Source organism: Oncorhynchus masou, chromosome 4 (genome assembly GCF_036934945.1).
Source record: "Oncorhynchus masou masou isolate Uvic2021 chromosome 4, UVic_Omas_1.1, whole genome shotgun sequence".
In the NCBI taxonomy this organism is placed as follows: Eukaryota; Metazoa; Chordata; class Actinopteri; order Salmoniformes; family Salmonidae; genus Oncorhynchus; species Oncorhynchus masou.
This window is the reverse complement of record NC_088215.1, coordinates 2,049,926-2,070,100: the sequence shown is the minus strand read 5'-3', so window position 1 is coordinate 2,070,100 and position 20,175 is coordinate 2,049,926. Positions and strand designations below refer to the sequence as shown.

General features: G+C 41.2%; 1 protein-coding gene across 1 annotated transcript; it reads left to right on the top strand.

The window, feature by feature from the left end:
* The first annotated feature begins 5,702 nt into the window (after positions 1 to 5,702).
* On the top strand, positions 5,703 to 17,965 carry LOC135521332 (zinc finger protein 501-like). The gene is made up of 2 exons (XM_064947251.1): positions 5,703 to 6,257; positions 15,546 to 17,965. Exons 1-2 carry the CDS (start codon positions 5,927 to 5,929, stop codon positions 16,706 to 16,708), a joined length of 1,494 nt encoding a protein of 497 aa, XP_064803323.1. The 5' UTR covers positions 5,703 to 5,926; the 3' UTR covers positions 16,709 to 17,965.
* Positions 17,966 to 20,175: the final 2,210 nt, after the last annotated feature.

The window sequence follows — 20,175 nt, the reverse complement described above, 5'->3', positions numbered from 1 at the left end:
GGAATGTAGCCCTCGGACAAGTGAACTGGAATGCAGCCATAGGACAAGTGAACTGGAATGCAGCCCAAGAACAAGTGAACTGGAATGCAGCCCTAGGACAAGTGACCCTGAATGCAGCCCAAGGACAAGTGAACTGACATGCAGCCCTAGGACAATTGACCTGGAATGCAGCCTTAGGACAAGTGAACAGGAATGCAGCCCGAAGACAAGTGCACTGGAATGCAACCCTAGGACAAGTGAACTGGAATGAAGGCATAGAACAAGGGAACTGGAATGTTGCCCTAGAAACTGTGACCTGGAATGCAGCCCCAGAACATGTGAACTGGAATGCAGCCCTAGAACAAGTGAACTGGAATGCAGCCATAGGACAAGTCTACTGGAATGCAGCACTAGCACAAGTAAACAGGAATGCAGCCATAGAACAAGTGATCTGAAATGCAGCCCTAGCACAAGTGAAATGGAATGCAGCCCAAGAACATATGAACTGGAATGCAGCCCTCTGTCAAGTGACCTGGAATGCAGCCCTAGAACAAATGAACTGGAATGCAACCCTAGGACAAGTGACTGGAATTGCAGCCATAGGACAAGTGACTTGGAATGCAGCCCTAGGAGACTTGAACTGGAATGCAGCCCTAGGACAAGTGAACTGGAATGCAACCCGAGTTCAAGTGACCTGGAATGCAGCCCTAGGATAAGTGAAATGGAATGCATCCCTAGGACAAGTGAACTGAAATGCTGCCCTAGGACAAGTAAACTGGAATGCAGCCCTAGGACAAGTGAACTGGAATGCAGCCCTAGGACAAGTGTCTGGAATGCAGTCCTAGGACAAGTGAGTTGAATGCAGCCATAGGACAAGGTAGTGGAATGCAGCCCTAGGACAAGTGTTGTGGAATGCAGCCCTAGGACAAGTGAACTGGAATGCAGCCCTAGGACAAGTGTACTGGAATGCAGCCCTAGGACAAGTGAACTGGAATGCAGCCCTAGGACAAGCGAACTGGATTGCAGCCCTAGGACAAGAAAACTGGAATGCAGACCTAGGACAAGTGTACTGGAATGCAGCCCTAGGACAAGTGAAATGGAATGCAGCCCTAGGACAAGTGACCTGGAATGCAGCCCTAGGACAAGTTAAATGAAATGCAGCCCTAGAACAAGTGAACTGGAATGCAGCCCTTGGACAAGTGAACTGGAACAAGTCTCGTTGTTGTCTGGTAAATATTGTCTATCTAGTAAGGTGAAGGAAATATCATACAAACTCATTCATAGAATCTACCCTGTAAAGACCTTTATTATACACAATTTAAAATAGCTATTGATAACAAATGTGTATTTTGTGATTGTGACCCAGAGACTCTTGACCATTTTCTTGGGGACGCCTCTCATGTCAGAAGATTTTATTTTAAAATAAACAACTATTAATGCTAATCTGATATTATGTTTTATTTGTCCAAATGATATGGACCCTGATTTAACTTTCATTGTTCATTTATTTATCTTTCATGGAAGATTCTTTGTCCATAAAATGAAGTGGACAAACCCCTCTTCACATGATTTAAGATAAAATGTAAATATTATTTTGAAGTGATCAGTAAATGTAAAAACAAAAAAGCAATACGCACCATGAAAGTATTTCACAAATTGAAAATGAAACTTGATATGTAATACCCCTGTTTGTTAGGTTAATGTACTCTTGTTTGTATATTTCTGTTTTTTGTTGTTGTATTTGTGTTCATAATAAAAACTAAGTTACTAAGTCTTTAACCACACTGTGTTGTTACACTGGTGAGAAAAATGAATGCTTCCTAAACTAAAATCTACATTTTCCTCAACCTCGTCCAGTCAGCAGATGGACGTGATGCCGTTTAGGCCGCCCGTTATGACTCTGTCAATAATTCAGCAGAGCAAGTTTGTATGAAGGTCTGGTTATTAAATGGGTACATAGTTCAATAGTAATATCCTGTAAAAACCTCTGGTGATGAACTTTGCTGCTCTGTTTCCAGTTGTCCACATTTCTGGGAGAACCTATTCAAGTAAGTAAGTAAATAGATTTTGAAAATGGAAAAAAACGATTATATTATTAGCTAACTAGCTACAGTGCAGGCTAACTCAAATGAGCTGCTAAATGAGCTATCTAGACAACTTCAAATACTGTATAGATACAGTGCCTTGTGAAATCTTTTTGTATCCAAATCCGGCTTTAAATTTCTTCACAACAGTATCTCGGACCTGCCTGGTGTGTTCCTTGTTCTTCATGATGCTCTCTGCGCTTTTAACGGACCTCTGAGACTATCACAGTGCAGATGCATTTATACGGAGACTTGGATTGGATTTATCATCATTAGTCATTTAGGTCAACATTGGATCATTCAGAGATCCTCACTGAACTTCTGGAGAGAGTTTGCTGCACTGAAAGTAAAGGGGCTGAATAATTTTGCACGCCCAATTTTTCAGTTTTTGATTTGTTAAAAAAGTTTGAAATATCCAATAAATGTCGTTCCACTTCATGATTGTGTCCCACTTGTTGTTGATTCTTCACAAAAAAATACAGTTTTATATCTTTATGTTTGAAGCCTGAAATGTGGCAAAAGGTTGCAAAGTTCAAGGGGGCCGAATACTTTCGCAAGGCACTGTAGCTAGGTAAGTGAATTAAATATCACCAGCTACCTAACTTCATATTAGCTCGCTATCTTGATGTATTTATCACTGTAAAAAACAAACTCCAAATGCATTTGTAGGTAGCTAGCTAACAGCCATGGAGGAGGGTGAAAGGATAGCAGCCCCAACTGTCAGTGAGAGAGGAGGCTATTCTGGATAGGGCAGGTACTTTTGTGTAGTTCCTGGCCCTAGAAGTGAAGACGGAGATAATAGGACCAAAATATTCAATGTGGTGTAATTTGACTAGAATGAAGTCTGTTTCTTGTGAGGTTTTCTGTCCTCAGATAAAGAGCGCTATGAAAGCCAGTCTACATACGAAGAGGTCCCAATGAAGAGCAGTGGTTCTCAGTCCTGGGGACTCAAAGAGGCACATTGTTGTTTTTGCCTAAGCACTGCACAGCTGATTCAAATTATCAACTCATCATCAAGCTTCGAGTAGTATTTATGTATTTATTTGTGATGCTATCCTTGATATGATCCTGTTATTGTCACATGCTACACATGTACATATGTGTGTCCATGCATCTATCAATCCAATGTTGTCATGATTTGTTATCAGGGATATTATACTTTAGTAATCCACAATGACCTGGTGATGTAACAGTCTAATAATTACAGTGTCTTCCATATTCCTACAGATACCTTGTAACTGGAGATTCCTTCAAAACTATTGCCTACAGTTACCGTGTAGGGCACTGCAAGGTTGGGTGACCAGGGTCATCTGGGACTGCCTACTGGAGGAATTCAGGTGTGTGAAGGTTACCGTGAAGAATAGTAAGACACTTCATTACTTCTATAACTAACTAGCTAAATTGTTTGTCCTTGTGGGACGGTTCATGTTTTTCAGCATAAAGTGCTCTGCAGACACTTAATGTGGTGTGGACACCAGGTGAGGCCACACACACAGATTCCTGTTGAACACTGTCACTTTAACTACCTTATTTTCTCAATAACATTCTCTCTCCTTCACTTCATCCCTCTCTCCCCTTCTCCCTAAATCCTCTAGGTTATATCAGCTGTGTTGGTGAACCCCTCCTTCATCTGAACTGGCTACATAGAGGACACAGCATGATCAGAGGTGAGAGGTCACTTGGTCAGGTCAACAGGAAGTATTATGAAAGAGATGCTTTACATTGAAATACAGATAGATGCAGTAGTCCCAGAGTTAATGATCCAAGGTCAGTTTATATTATACAGGAAGTATTAAAGATATGCTTTACATTGAAATACAGATAGATGCAGTATTCCCAGAGTTAATGATCCCAGGTCAGTTTTGCATTTCACCTCCTGATTGATGACTAACAATGTCAGAATAAAAACTAAAAACACAAGGCTTAAACATGCTCTCTCTGTCCATTTGTCTCTCATCTGCAGATATGTTTTGTTGTGAGAGGATGCCAACCCCCAGTCCCATCATCGCCACCTCACCTGCTTTTAAGACAACCTTTGGGCTGACGAGAGACACTGTTATGTAATTGTGATGAACTGAGAGAATATTTAGCTGCCTTCCCTGCTCCTATGTGTTTACCTCTTTCCCTTTCTGTCTTTTACACCTCTCCCACCATCTCCTCTTTCTTCCTCTGTTTTTATAATTCACAACAGATTCGCATTGAAGTACAGATTGAACTTGTATTGATAACACTTGGATAATGAGCTTTTCAATAAAGTGTTTCACATTCTCTACTGGTTGAAATGAAGTGTAATGTGATGAAATACTCCACCTATCCTGTGTTTATCAGATCAATGCAGATGTAGGGCATTAAGATGTTGAGATGAACCGGTGTTAGAGTATTTAGATGATGCATAGGAAGTGTAGTGTAGTGGTTTTTAACATTATATTTCTGTATATATGAATTAACTAGTTAAATCCTGTTTCTAGTCTATTAGTTCCAATGTGTAACCATTGATGTCCCAGGACCAAGATTGGTAAACACTGTTGAAGTGTATAATTGTAATACATACATGCAGACACAGCATCATTCAAAGACTGGAATTTGATACTCCTGGTATTGGATATGACTGAAAAATAATCTCAAAGACATTCATACCTAAACTGCACCTTTATTTGCCAAGGTAGAGTACATGATCAGTGAATATATTAAATGTACAGGCTACAATGTGGGGATCTCATGCATGGTAATAACTACATGTATATACGACTTGCATCCTTTGTACAACATGATATTATATTCTACTCAATCCATAGGCTTCATTAATGTCATTCAAGCTGTTTTGAAAATAAATATTTTTATTTCCAAAAATATTTCCACGACAATATAGCTACGTGATGTCATCTATCTGCAATGGCAAATATCAGCAAGGAAAGCTTACAAAATTGTACATTCAATTTGCAGTAAATTCTTCAGCTAGATTCTATACATCCACTGTTTCACAAAACGACAACCTGGTTTGCTGGTTGTTTCAGGAGTCACTAAAACAACCAGGATTACAATTTCATACTCATGTCACAACACCCATAAAGCTAGCCAACTTAACGTAAAGCTAACTGCTAAATCGCGATTTTCGTAATGAACTATGATTTTAAAAAATGCATCAAAGTTTGTCTCTACATTAACGAACATTCCTGTCAACTGTACATGTTTTTTACTGACGTTATAATCCTTTACATTTCTGTCCAGTTCTGTGTAGGGGTACCCCTCTCCCCGAGTATTTCTGTCCGCCATCTTTGCTGATGAAAGTCTAACAGTCACGAGTGCAGCAGCCTCCCCCGGTCCATGAAAGTAAGGCACTAGTCTCTGGTGCAGCAGCGTTCTACCGGTCCGGTAGAACGTTTAGATGCGATGGAACGGTTGACGAAAAAAAATAATTCACAGAAAAAATATATTGACTGATATTGATTTATTTGGGGGGGGCTAATGAATATTTTAATTCTAGTGACGTCCCTGATTCCTACCCTTTAACGTTTTGTCTGGAAATAACATTTTACATACATTTTACTCAACTGCGTTACCCACTCCAATCAGCAGATGGCTGTGTGGGAATGTATGGTTATGCTGCTAGTGTGACGTCTAATCTAGTGGACGGAAATCTTATTTCAACAGCAGCAACAATAGTTCGTCAGACACCTCAGTAGCCTGCTAGACAAAATAGCCGAACCAATATATCGCTTTAGTGTATATTAGCCACTGCGTTTTAAACCCACTTCTGTCGTCTTGGTTAGTTATCCGATTTAATTTCATATTTACGGCGTTGTTGTTATTATTCAGCTAGCGGTCTGGTTAAGTTAGCATTAGCCTAGCTAACATCCTCGACCATGCGGTCACTAAGCTACTCTCCTTCTAATGAAGAGGAGGATATCACAGTAAAACAAGAAGTAGAGGGTGAGGCCGTTACTGTGAAAGAAGAGGAAGACCTGTTCAGAGTGACAGAGGAGGAGGATCTTACAGTAAAAGGAGAGGATGAAGCAGTTTATGGAGTGAAAGAGGAGGAGGAGATGACTGTTACATCGAAAAAGGAGGAGGAAGAAGAGGAGGAAACTGGATATCTGGGCCCGGTTTCCCAAACGCATCTTAAGGCATCCAATGGTTCTAACGATGAATTAAGCCATAAGATGGTTTTGAGAAACCGTTCCCTGATTAACACTAGTAAGTACTGTCTTAAAAACAGAGGCACAAACTCTGCAGTTGAACTGATGTTAGGTGTTAAAGCAGAAATCTGCAAATGCTACATCCATATTGTGACTTTTAAATTATTTATTTATAGCCATTGATTCTTGAAGAATATAACACGTATAACACATGCCTCATGAGCTTAGTTCAACTGTTGTACCCCATCAGAACCCCCCCAAAGTTTTTTTTTACTATAATGGTTAGAAACAATGTAAATCAACACTGTATCGCCTCAACATGGTTAATACTATAATGTTGATATCATGGATGGTCAGTCCTTGCATCCATAGGTCTGTCTGTCTGTAGTTACATTTCTCCAACCCCATAATCATGTTATTACCAGAACAGTGGTGGAATGACAGATTTGTTATTGTTTGAACTGCAGATTGCTGGGTTGTGTGGGTTTTTTAAACGGCAACAAAATGGCTGTCCAGAGACTTGGTTTGGTAAACAGTTGAGGGATGGGAGAAGGAGAAGTGTAACCACTCTCACATTCATAGAGAGAGCTATTGTAGCAACTGTAACCTAACACCTAGCGACCTCGTCAAGAAGTTCAGACATCTTGGCGTAACAGTTATAAGGTGTTGGCTTGACAGTCGCTGGACCCAGGTTTGAGTTCAGCTCAGGGCTACCCACAGAATTCACTACACTATGAATACAAGGACTGGCCATCCATGATGTCATAATGATAGTTTAACCAGGTTTCTCGGCTATATAGTATATTCTAGAATTCATCCATGATGTCATAATGATAGTTTAACCAGGTTTCTAGGCTATATAGTATGTTCTATCATTGCCCGTGTAGATTTCCTGTGGGGGTCAAATTATTAGAGCGGTTGATACGTCATTGTATGATATTCAGCCAATATTTTTTCATGCCCTTACATTAAAGGCAAGACATACCTAGATTCAATTACATTCATAAATTGGTTTGAAACCTTTGTTTTAAACCCTTCTCAAAGTTGGTGCCTTGGCGGATAAAAAAAAATGGTTTGTCATGAAACACTATTTTTTATTTTTTTAAATGTAACCTTTATTTAACTAGGCAAGTCAGTTAAGAACAAATTCTTATTTACAATGATTGCCTACCCCAGACGACGCTGGGCCAATTGTGTGCCCCCCTATGGGACTCCCAACCACGGCCGTTTGTGATACAGCCTGGATTTGGACCAGGGTGTCTGCAGTGACACCTCAAGCACTGAGATGCAGTATCTGCTGTGCCACTTGAGAGCCCCAGACTCATGTTCCAGTGCTGTCCCCAACTAAAATACATATTGGTCAACCAAGAGTCATTTTCTTTCTACCATGTGTTTTTTATAAAATCTATATGTACTGAACCTGTCTGATGCTTTAAGCACGCTGTTTGATTAAATAAATTATACACACAAATGACTAGAGGGAGCCAGTCGTCAACGAGACCCGACCAGAGGGAGCCGGGTCGTCGACGTGACCCGACCAGAGGGAGCCGGGTCGTCGACGTGACCCGACCAGAGGGAGCCGGGTCGTCGACGTGACCCGACCAGAGGGAGCCGGGTCGTCGACGTGACCCCGACCAGAGGGAGCCGGGGGACGTGACCCCGGGGGAGCCGGGTCGACGTGACCCCGACCAGAGGGAGCCGGGTCGTCGACGTGACCCCGACCAGAGGGAGCCGGGTCGTCGACGTGACCCCGACCAGAGGGAGCCGGGTCGTCGACGTGACCCCGACCAGAGGGAGCCGGGTCGTCGACGTGACCCCGACCAGAGGGAGCCGGGTCGTCGACGTGACCCCGACCAGAGGGAGTCCCCCCTCTGCTGCTGGACTTCATCAATTCTGCTGTTCTGCTCCTGAAATTTTCAGTAATAGACTACACCAGCAGTCAGCAACCTTTTCCAGTTGGAGGGTCAATTTATCTGACCATTTCTACCAATCTGTGTGCCAGTTATGATTTTCATATGTACATTTTCCTGAAACAGTTTAATTTGCTGTATATGGATTTGCTATAGTGGCTAACGCCCTTGTCCTGAAGCTAGCACCAGTTAGCCTCGAGCCAGGTGCATCTACCGGCTAGCAAACAAAATTACTCCAGCTACAATACCTCTTGCGTAGTAATGACTACCTAACTACCCTGGTTCATATATTGCTGTTCACTGGACCCTATGATCACTTGGCTACATAGCTGATGTCTGCTGGACTGTTCATTAATCACGGTTCTCCATTTTGTTGAACTGTCGGCCCCAGGCTCGAACTCAGGCCCTGGGTGTCGTTAACTGACCCTCTCTGCCCATTCATCGCCATTTTACCTGTTGTTGTTTTAGCTGATTAACTGTTGTCTTACCCGTTGTCTTAGCAAGCTCTCCCAATCGACACGTGATTGCTTTATGCCTTGCTTTATGTCTCTCTAATATCAATAATCCTTGTATACTCTTGTGTAGGGTAGTTATCATTGTTTTTGTTTTACTGTATAGCCCCTAGTCCCACTCAACATGCCTCAGAGAACTCATTTGTCCCACCTCCCACACATGCAGTGACCTCACCTAGCATAACTGACCCCTTATCGTCACTATGTCTAGGTTTACCTCTACTGTACACGCATCCTACCATACCCCTCTCCGTACATAATGCCTTGAATCTGTCCTGCCACGCCCAGAAATCTGCTCCTTTTATTCTCTGTTCACAACACACTAGACGACCAGTTCTGATAGCCTTTAGCCGTACCCTCATCCTACTCCTCTGTTCCTCGGGTGATGTAGAGGTTAACCCAGACCCTGCGTGTCCCCAGGCTCTCTCATTTGTTGACTTCTGTAACCATAAAAGCCTTGGTTTCATGCATGTTAACAGATGCCTCCTCCCTAAGTTTGTTTTACTCACTGCTTTAGCACACTCCGCCAACCTTGATGTCCTTGCTGTGTCTGAATCCTGGCTTTGGAAGGCCACCAAAAATTCTGAAATTTCCATCCCCATCTTCAACATTTTCGGTCAAGTTAGAACTGCCAAAGGGGGGAGGAGTTGCAATCTACTGCAGAGGATGGCCTGCAAATGTCTATCATACTTTCCAGGTCCATGCCCAAACAGTTCGAGCTTCTCATTTAAAAAATTATTTTCTCCAGAAATAAGTCTCTCCCTGTTGCCGCCTGTTATAGACTCCCCTAAGCTCCCAGCTGTGCCCTGGACACCATATGTGAATTTATTGCCCCCCATCTATCTTCAGAGTTTGTTCCGTTAGGTGACCGAAACTGCGATATGCTTAACCTCTCAAGGGGGTTTGGGACGCTACCATCCCACATAGCCAACATCCAGTGAAATTGCAGAGCGCCAAATTCAAAAACAGAAATACTTATGATAAAAATTAATGAAACATACAAGTGTTATACATCGGTTTAAAGATTAACTTCTTGTTAATCCAACCATGGTGTCAGATTTAAAAAAAAAGCTTAAGGCGAAAGCATACCATGCAATTATCTGAGATCAGCGCCCAGCAGACAAATCATTACAAACAGTTACCAGCCAAGTAGAGGAGTTACACAAGTCAGAAATAGCAATAGAATTAATCACTTTGATGATCTTCATATTGTTGCCCTCACAAGACTCCCATTTACTCAATAAATGTTAGTTTTGTTCAATAAAGTCTCTTTATATCCAAAAACCTCTGTTTGGTTCACATGTTTTGTTTTGTTCAGTAATCCACAGGCTCCAAAGCAATCACAACAGCCAGACGAAAAATCAGAAAAGTATCAGTAAAGTTCGTAGAAACATGTCAAACGATGTTTATAATCAATCCTCAGGTTGTTTTTAGCCTAAATAATAGATAATATTTCAACCGGACAATAACGTCGTCAATATAAAAGGTAAACAAGAAAGTCGCTCTCTCGGTCTCACACATGAAAAATCTCTGGGACACTGAATAGTCCACTCATTCAGAGTGGTCTTATACTCATTTTTCAGAATACAAGCCTGAAACCATTTCTAAAGACTGACATCTAGTGGATGCCACAGGAAGTGCAATTTGAGTCCTAAGTCAATTGAATCTGTATAGTCATTCAATGGAAAACTACAACAATATAAAAATTCCACTTCCTGGATGGATTTTTCTCAGGTTTTTGCCTGTCATATAAATTCTGTTATTCTCACAGACATTATTTTAACAGTTTTGTAAACTGTGTTTTCTATCCAAATCTACCAAGTTTGCTTTTCATCCGGAGGTGAAAATAGTGCCCCCTACCCTAGTGAGGTTAACACCCTAGCCGTCCTACAATCCAAGCTAGATGCCCTCAATCTCACACAAATTATCAAGGAACCCACCAGGTAAAGCCCTAAATCTGTAAACATGGGCACCCTCATAGATATTACCTGACCAACTTGCCCTCCAAATACACCTCTGCTGTTTTCAATCAGGATCTCAGCGATCACTGCCTCATTGCCTGCATCCGTTAGGGGTCCGCGGTCAAACGACTACCCCTCATCATTGTCAAACGCTCCCTAAAACACTTCTGCAAGCAGGCCTTTCTAATCGACCTGGCCCGGGTATCCTGGAAGGATATTGACCTCATCCTGTCAGTAGGGGGTGCCTGGTTGTTCTTTAATTGTAATTTCCTCACCACCTTAAATAAGCACGCCCTTTCAAAAATGTATAACTAAGAACAGATATAGCCCTTGGTTCACTCCAGACCTGACTGCCCTCGACCAGCACAAAAACATTGAATACTCTCTGCGATATGCAACTTTTCAGAGAAGTCGGGTCTTTAGTGAGTTAGTTAGGAAAGCAAAGGCTAGCTTTTTCAAACAGAAATTTTAATCCTGTAGCTCTGAGGCTAGGAAACACTGTCACCACCGATAACTCCACGATAATCGAGAATTTCAACCAGCATTTCTCTACGGCTGGCCATGCTTTCCTCCTGGCTACCCCAACCCTGGCCAACAGCTCCCCACGCCCTGCAACTACTTCCCCAAGCCTCCCCAGCTTCTCCTTCACCAAAATCCAGATAGCTGATGTTCTGAAAGAGTAGCAACCTGGACCCGTACAAATCAGCTGTGGCTAGACAATCTGGACCCTCTCTTTCTAAAATTATCCTCCGCCATTGTGGCAACCCCTATTACTAGTCTGTTGAACCTCTTTCGTATCGTCCGAGATTCCTAAAGATTGGAACGCTTCCGTGGTCATCCCCCTCTTTAAAGTGGGTGGCACTGTAGACCCAAACTATTACAGAACTATATCCATCCCGCCCTGCCATTCTAAAATCAAGTTAACTTCTTCGATATAGGGGTTGCTCTTTTAATTTTTGGATAAAAAAACGTTCCCGTTTTAAACAAGATATTTTGTCACGAAAAGATGCTCGACTATGCATATAATTGACAGCTTTGGAATGAAAACACTCTGACGTTTCCAAAACTGCAAAGATATTGTCTGTGAGTGCCCCAGAACTAATGCTACAGGCGAAACCAAGATGAAATTTCATACAGGAAATGCCCCAGATTTTGAATGCGCTGTGTTCCAATGTCTTCTTATATGGCTGTGAATGCGCCAGGAATGAGCCTACACTTTCTGTCGTTTCCCCAAGGTGTCTGCAGGATTGTGACGTATTTGTAGGCATATCATTGGAAGATTGACCATAAGAGACTACATTTACCAGGTGTCCGCTTGGGGTCCTCCGTCGAAATTATTGCGCAATCTCCAGCTGCGTCCACTTTTCCATTAGGTTCAGAGGAGAAAGGCAACTGCCACGAATGATTTATCATCGAATAGATATGTGAAAAACACCTTGAGGATTGATTCTAAACAACGTTTGCCATGTTTCTGTCGATATTATGGAGTTAATTTTGAAAAAGGTTTGGCGTTGTTATGACTGAATTTTCAGGGGTTTTTCTTAGCCAAACGTGATGAACAAAACGGAGTGATTTCTCCTACACAAATAATATTTTTGGAAAAACTGAACATTTGCTATTTGAGAGTCTCCTCATTGAAAACATCCAAAGTTCTTCAAAGGTAAATTATTTTATTTGAATGCTTTTCTTGTTTTTGTGAAAATGTTGCCTGCTGAATGCTAGGCTTAATGCTATGCTAGCTATCAATACTCTTACACAAATGCTTGTGTAGCTATGGTTGAAAAGCATATTTTGAAAATATGAGATGACAGTGTTGTTAACAAAAGGCTAAGCTTGTGAGCCAATATATTTATTTAATTTCATTTGCGATTTTCATGAATAGTTAACGTTGCGTTATGCTAATGAGCTTGAGGCTATGATTACGCTCCCGGATACGGGATTGCTCGACGCTAGAGGTTAACAAATAGATCACTGACCATTTTTAATCCCACCATACCTTCTCCGCTGTGCAATCCAGTTTCCGAGCTGGTCACGGGTGCACCTCAGCCACGCTCAAGGTACTAAACGATGTAACAGCTATTGATAAAAGACAGTACTGTGCAGCCGTCTTCATCAACCTAGCCATGGCTTTTGACTTTGTCAATCACCTTATTCTTATCGGCAGACTCAACAGCCTTCGTTTTTCAAATGACTGACTCGCCTGGTTCACCAACTACTTCTCAGACAGAGTTCAGTGTGTCAAATCGGAGGGCCTGTTGTCCGGACCTCTGGCAGTCTCTTTGGAGGTACCACAGGGTTCAATTCTCAGACCGACTCTTTTCTTTGTATATACCAACGATGTTGCTCTTGCTGCAGATGATTCCTTGATCTACCTCTACGCAGATGACACCATTCTGTATACATCTGGCCCTTCTTTGGACACTGTGTTAACAAACCTCCAAACGAGCTTCAGTGCCATTCAACACTCCATCCGTGGCTTCCAACTGCTCTTAAACGCTAGCAAAACTAAATGTATGCTCTTCAACCGATCGCTGCCCGCACCCCACCACTACTCTGGATGGTTCTAACTTAGAATATGTGGACAACTATAAATACCTAGGTGTTTGGCTAGACTAAACTCTCCTTCCAGACAAGCATTTCCAATCCAAAATTATGTCTTCCTATTTCGATTCAAAACTATCTTTACTCACGCTGCCAAACATACCCTCGTAAAACTTATCCTACCGATCCTTGACTTTGGCGATGTCATTTTCAAAATAGCCTCCAACACTCTACTCAGCAAACTGGATGAAGTTTATCACAGTGCCATCCATTTTGTTACCAAAGCCCCATATACCACCCACCACTAGGACCTGTATGCTTTCGTCGGCTGGCCCTCGCTACGTGTTCGCCGCCAAACCAACTGGGTCTAGGTCATCTATAAGTCTTTGCTTGGCCGCCTTCACTCAGCTCACTGGTCACCATAGCAACACCCACCCATAGCACGTGCTCCTGGAGGTATATCTCACTGGCTATCCCCAAGGCCAACACCTACTTTGGCCGCATTTCCTTTCAGTTCTCTGCTGCCAATGACTGGAACGAATCGCTGAAGTTGGAGACATATCTCCCTCACTAACTTTAAGAATCAGCTATTTGACCAGCTTACCGACCGATTGCTGATAGCTCATCCAACTGCCTACCTCATCCCCATGTTTTTATTGATTTTTTTTTGCTCTTTTGCACACCAGTATTTCTACTTGCACATCTATCACTCGTTAACTTCATGCGACGAGCAATCCCGTATCCGGGATCCTATTTATAGCCTCAAGCTCATTTAGCATAACGCAACGTTAACTATTCATGAAAATCGCAAATGAAATGAAATAAATATATTTGCTCTCAAGCTTAGACTTTTGTTAACAACACTGTCATCACATGCTGCTCATTTCCTGTTTGAAGATTCATCTTGGTTTCGCCTGTAGCATCAGTTCTGTGGCACTCACAGATAATATCTTTGCAGTTTTGGAAACGTCAGTGTTTTCTTTCCAAAGCTGTCAATTATATGCATAGTCGAGCATCTTTTCGTGACAAAATATCTTGTTTAAAACGGGAACGTTTTTTTATCCAAAAATGAAATACTGCCCCTAGAGTTCCAAGAGGTTAATATGTTAAATTGTTTAATACTTTGCTACTATGGCCTATTTATTGCCTTACCTTCGTACTCCATTTGCACACACTGTCTATAGATTTTTATATTGTGTTATTGACTGTACTTTTGTTTCTCACTTGTAACTCTGTGTTGTTTTTGTCACACTGCTTTGCTTTATCTTGGCCAGGTTGCAGTTGAGAACTTGTTCTCATCTAGCCTACCTGGTTAAATATATATAGTTTAAATAGTAGCTTTATTGACAACACTCAAATCGATACTGTCATTAACGCAGTTCTTCAATAATTACACAATTCTTAATACTGTAGCTGTTTAGTTACAGTCACGTGTTCAACTATCATCAGAGGATCCAGGAAATCATTTTCTGAATGCCAGTCAAATGAGAAACATCACGACATGCAACAACAACCCAAGTGCTTCTCCATTCATTAGTCTGGTCAAGACATTTATGCCATGTTCCACGTTGGATCCAACATCCCTAACAAATTGTTGTTTATAATGTTATTGTCTGCTTGATTTACTGTAGGGTCTCGTTGGTCTGCACACAGAGATACTTGGCTCATAATGTGTAGAGCACTTTCCCTTGATGGATAGGCTATTGTACAACACAGAGCTTTTTTCCTATATTTGTTGTTAAGTGAAGTTATGGGTCCTACAGTAGGTCTATGTTATTGTTAGGTGAAATTATGGGTCCTACAGTAGATCTATGCAAACTGCCAATTTGGCAAACAGTGTACAAACTCTCATTGTCAGGCTGATGAAAAAGCCAAAGAGCATTTTACTGGTTGAAGTGTTTTTAAAGTACAAAGCGGTTGATTTTCGATGATGTACACAAACATTATATTAAGCAGGACATTCAAAAGAGCCTGACAATTATAATCCAAAGTAGCGTGAAATGCATTCATTAGCAACCTGGAAATGGAGGTTACTCCCCTGAGTTTCCCCCATTCAGAATACATTGTGAAAAACGAAAATCTTTGCTCACCATTTTTGCTCCAGGCAGATATACTGCATACAATTTTAGCAAACACAGAAAGCGGCCTATATTGGAGACCAAAAGTCATCTGGCACACTGCTTAGTTTCAACAACACTAATAACTTATTTCTAGTCTACAAACTTGGATGTTACTACTAATTTGAAAACAAGACAAAATATGACTATTGTTCCTTTTAAGACAAATGTCAAATAATCATTACATTCCTTACAGAAGTCAATTGTTGCCAACAGCGTAGCCATGATGTTGTACATCACCTTTTACAGTGGATTTCTGCTGTTGTGGGCCTTTAACCATCTCTATGACTTTTTCATTCACACAGGAGAGAGAACTGTCTACCATGGGTCCTCTTGGGAGCCTCAACAACCTCATGATGCTGACAAGGCAGAGAAGAGTCTCTCCAGATCAGAACTCCTCAAGAAACACCAGCAGAGACCCACGGGAAAGAAATCTCATTGCTGCTCTGACTGTGGGAAAAGATTTACCTCATCAGCAGGCATTAAAATTCATCAGAGAATCCACACTTTAGAGAAACCTTATTGCTGTACTCAATGTGGGAAGAGTTTTACTCAGCTATGCAACCTAATATCACACCAGAGAATACACACAGGAGAGAAACCTTATAGCTGTGATCAATGTGGGAAGAGTTTTACTCAGCTATGCACACTAATATCACACCAGAGAATACACACAGGAGAGAAACCGTACAGCTGTGATGAATGTGGGAAGAGTTTTGCAAGGTCGAGCAATCTGACTCTTCACCAGAGAACACACACAGGAGAGAAACCTTATATCTGTGATCAATGTGGGAAGAGTTTTACTCAGCGAAGCAGCCTGATATCACACCAGAGAAAACACACAGGAGAGAAATCATATAGATGTGATGAATGTGGGAAGAGTTTTGCAAGGTCGAGCAATCTGACTCTTCACCAGAGAATACACAAAGGAGAGAACCCCTATAGTTGTACTCAATGTGGGAAGTTTTTTTTAACATCTAGCCATCTGAAGATACACCAGAGAAGACACACAGGAGAGAAACCTTATAGCTGTACTCAATGTGGGAAGTGTTTTGTTCAATCGAGCCATCTGAAGAAACACCAGAGAACACACACAGGAGAGAAACCGTATAGCTGTACTCAATGTGGGAAGAGTTTTGTTCAATCTGGGGAAGTGAAGATACACCAGAGAACACACACAGGAGAGAAACCCTATTGCTGTACTCAATGTGGGAAGAGTTTTGTTCAATCTAGCCATCTGAAGAAACACCAGAGAACACACACAGGAGATAAACCCTATAGCTGTGATCAATGTGGGAAGCATTTTACTCAGTCAAGCCACTTGATAGCACACCAGAGAACACACACAGGAGAGAAACCTTATAGCTGTACTCAATGTGGGAAAAGTTTTACTCAGTCAAGCCACCTGATATCACACCAGAGAACACATACAGGAGAAAAACCTTGTAGCTGTGATACTCTGATATAAGATATCTGATTAAACATCAGAAAACATGCATGAAGGAGTTTTTTCATGATATCAAACATTGTAGAATGAGTATTTTAATGATGTCACAATGTAGGAGGTTTTAACATTGTAGAAGGAGTATTTGGTTGCTGATTGTCTCAAGGGTGGGCAGTAAAAAAGTTTTGTTTTGCTTTGAGCCGGTGCATCACAATTTATGTTGACTGCAAGTTTTTCCGTATTGGAGATGAGTTTAGTTTGGGCTCCTTTTTAGGGGACGAGAGTTCTCGAAGCAAGTGAGTTTAAGGATTCTATAGAAAGGAAAAGATACGATAAATGTTTTTTTAATTGTTGACAGCCTGTAGACACCATGTTTATATTGTAGAAGGTGAAGTAATTGTAGTAGAATATGTGAAATGGAAGTTATTTTCTGTTGGTGGTGCGCAAACTTTTCCAACAACAATATAGGATATATTTGTTGTTTTAAGGGGTAAAGTGTTACAGGCTTTCGTTTTTCCATTTATGTTTTGAGGTTGGACTTTAGCACGTAGGAAAGGGAGATACCTAGTCTGTACAACTGAATGCGTTCAACTGAAATGTGTCTTCAGTGCACTGATTGGTGTCACTTCGCTAGCACGTCCAGCTAGTTAGGACGTAGCACGCACTGATTGGTGTCACCTCGTTAGTCAGTATGTGTTACTTCTGTGCTGGCTTGTCCATCTCGTTAGTGGGAAGGTGTTTCACCTGACCTGGTCCAGGTTCTATTTAAGAGTGTCTGGCCCAGTGCTCCAGTTGTCTTGATAGATGTGGAGAGTCAACACTTTTAGTTGCTCCACCTTTTTGGTTTGCTTCCGGTCTTTAATTTTGGTGTGGGTTTTTCTTTTGTTTGCCTCTTCTTGGTCAGAATTAGTGGGTGTCTTTTAGGTCTCAGTTGTTGTTACTAGTCAACTTTCAGTGGACACCCCCATAGTGTCATTCGGTATCCCTCCTAAAATCCCACCTGTTTCTGTTGTCAGTGACTTTGTTAGTTCCCTTTTCTATTTAAGTGACATTTCTGGTTTTCTTGCTGGGAAATGTAACAACTAACAATGTAGTAAAACAAGCTTATATTTTGGGTTGTAGCATCCAGTTCTTGTTAATCAAAGGCATTTCCTTGAAACGTTCATTAGTCTTTCAGTTATTCTTGTTTGCTGTGTATGGTTTTATTCATTTTTTTTCTGTGAAATGTGCTGTTTAATTAATGCTTGGTTTGAACATATTGCAAAATAAATGGAACCAATCAACAAACTCTTGCTCCATCTTAGTATGAAAAACAGTATAGATTCAGTGCATTTGTTGAAGATGGAAAATGTTGAAATCAACAATACGTCAAAGGATTCAATTACTGAGAACTGCATTTTTTTTAAATGGATCAAACGGATCAATCTCACTTTTCCAGCCTGCTGAAGGTGTGGTGGAGTGGTAAAACACCACCCCCGGCTCTACCAGAGGCTTGAGGGGGTCTCCCACAGCTCTGCTTATGTCATGTCCTGTGGCCTTGCAGTTCCATTTCTTGACTGGCCCTGCAACACAAACACATTTAGTCATATAAGACATTCAGGGCCGGTTTCCCAGCTAATCTTAAGGTTAGTCCCAGACTAAAATGTTTGTTTGAGCTGTCTTATCTCAAAGCGACTTGCACAGACTTCTCTTTAAATAGTGGTAGATTTAGCCTGTTCTGGACTCAACAAAGCTGATTGCAAGAGGGCAGATTAGAGCTACTTTAGGACTAAATGGAAGCTTAAATGAATCTTTCAAAGAGGCGGGTTTAACTTCTGCTTTGTGCTGTTTGTGAGGGAGCCTGGACTATTTGGAATGTCTAAATGAAGACCAACATGCACTACAGAGGTCAGACCAGTACTGGTGGATAGGAGTCATCCATTACATTACTTTGAGACCGCTTTCCTATGTACAAAGAAAATGCATTGGAGATAATATCTCTGCTTGAGCCTAGAATTTCCTCTCTTGTCTCAAAGAGGAAGGCCTTCACCCAATTCTCTCCAACTTCTGATCACTTTGCGGTTTTAGGCATCTGGAATCTTTCATTGTGAAACTGGTGATTTGTGTGGTTCCAGTGAAGCAACTGTGTGTTTAATTGTTCAAAGTCTGCAGGGCCATTTGTGAACCGAGGAGTCTTTACATCAAGTTTCCTGATGCTGCTGGTCAAGCCATCTATAAAGTGCAATTCTATGAATATGGGCAGTTCCCAGAAGTGATTGGCTGGTGAGATGCATGTCATGTTCCCAGCAAGTGTCCATCAACTCCTGATGCTGAGGAGTACCGTAACCATAACAACTGGTTTTCCATCAATGTTTAGGGTGGATGCACTCCTCATTGAGAGTTCTCAAACATTGCTGCCCGTTGGAAAGGTGCAACTCAGGATTGAAGGATTTCCCTCAACTCTTCATTGGTCTCAGTTTCAGAGAAGACAACATAGTGGACAACTACTTGGTGACAGTGGATATTAGGATGAGAAACATGGTCTACTAATAGTTACTACACAGTAATATGGTCTAATAGTTACTACACAGTAACATGGTCTACTAATAGTTACTATATAGTAACATGGTCTACTAATAGTTACTATATAGTAACATGGTCTTCTAATAGTTACTACATAGTAACATGGTCTACAAATAGTTACTACATAGTAACATTCCTTTCATCTGGAAAAAGAACACGGTTAGAAGCACAAATAAACTCATGCTTCTAAGAATGGAGAAGAATAAAGATTGACACAGACAGAGGAATATATTTACCAAAGGAAGTAACCAATTTACTGTCTGGTTATAAGAGCCAGTACACAGTGAGTTTGTATATGTACAATTTGTGCTCAGTCCTTCATCTGATCTGTCCAAATGGTCATCTGGTATATACCATCCAGAGGTTGGTCATTATCCGGTATACCATCCAGAGGTTGGTCATCATCCGGTATACCATCCAGAGGTTGGTCATCATCCGGTATACCATCCAGAGGTTGCTGCTGCTCTATTATTCCAGAAGTCACTCAGTTCATCAGTGTTGTGTTGTTTTGGTGGTCCACCACCGGTAGTAAATCTCTCTGCTTTCTTTCTTTTTAAAGACAGTTTGATTAAGGTTTTTCCACAGAGTCTATAAAAAGGCAGAGATAATTTAATAATAGAAGTGATGTCACAAACATATGAATTTGAGAAATAATAATAAAATAATTATTATTAATTATTAATAATAATTATAATGCAGATATCTCACCTCTAGTTGTTGTTTATTCTTGTAATCCTGAAAGTAATGCAGATATCTCACCTCTAGTTGTTGTTTCTTCTTGTAATCCTGATAATCTGAAGATGGTGCTGGCTAAAGCTAAAACTGGCTAGTGTAGATAGTATAGAGATATTGTTATCCACATCGGCACCAACGATGTTCGGATGAAACAGTCAGAGATCACCAAGCGCAACATAGCTTCAGCGTATAAA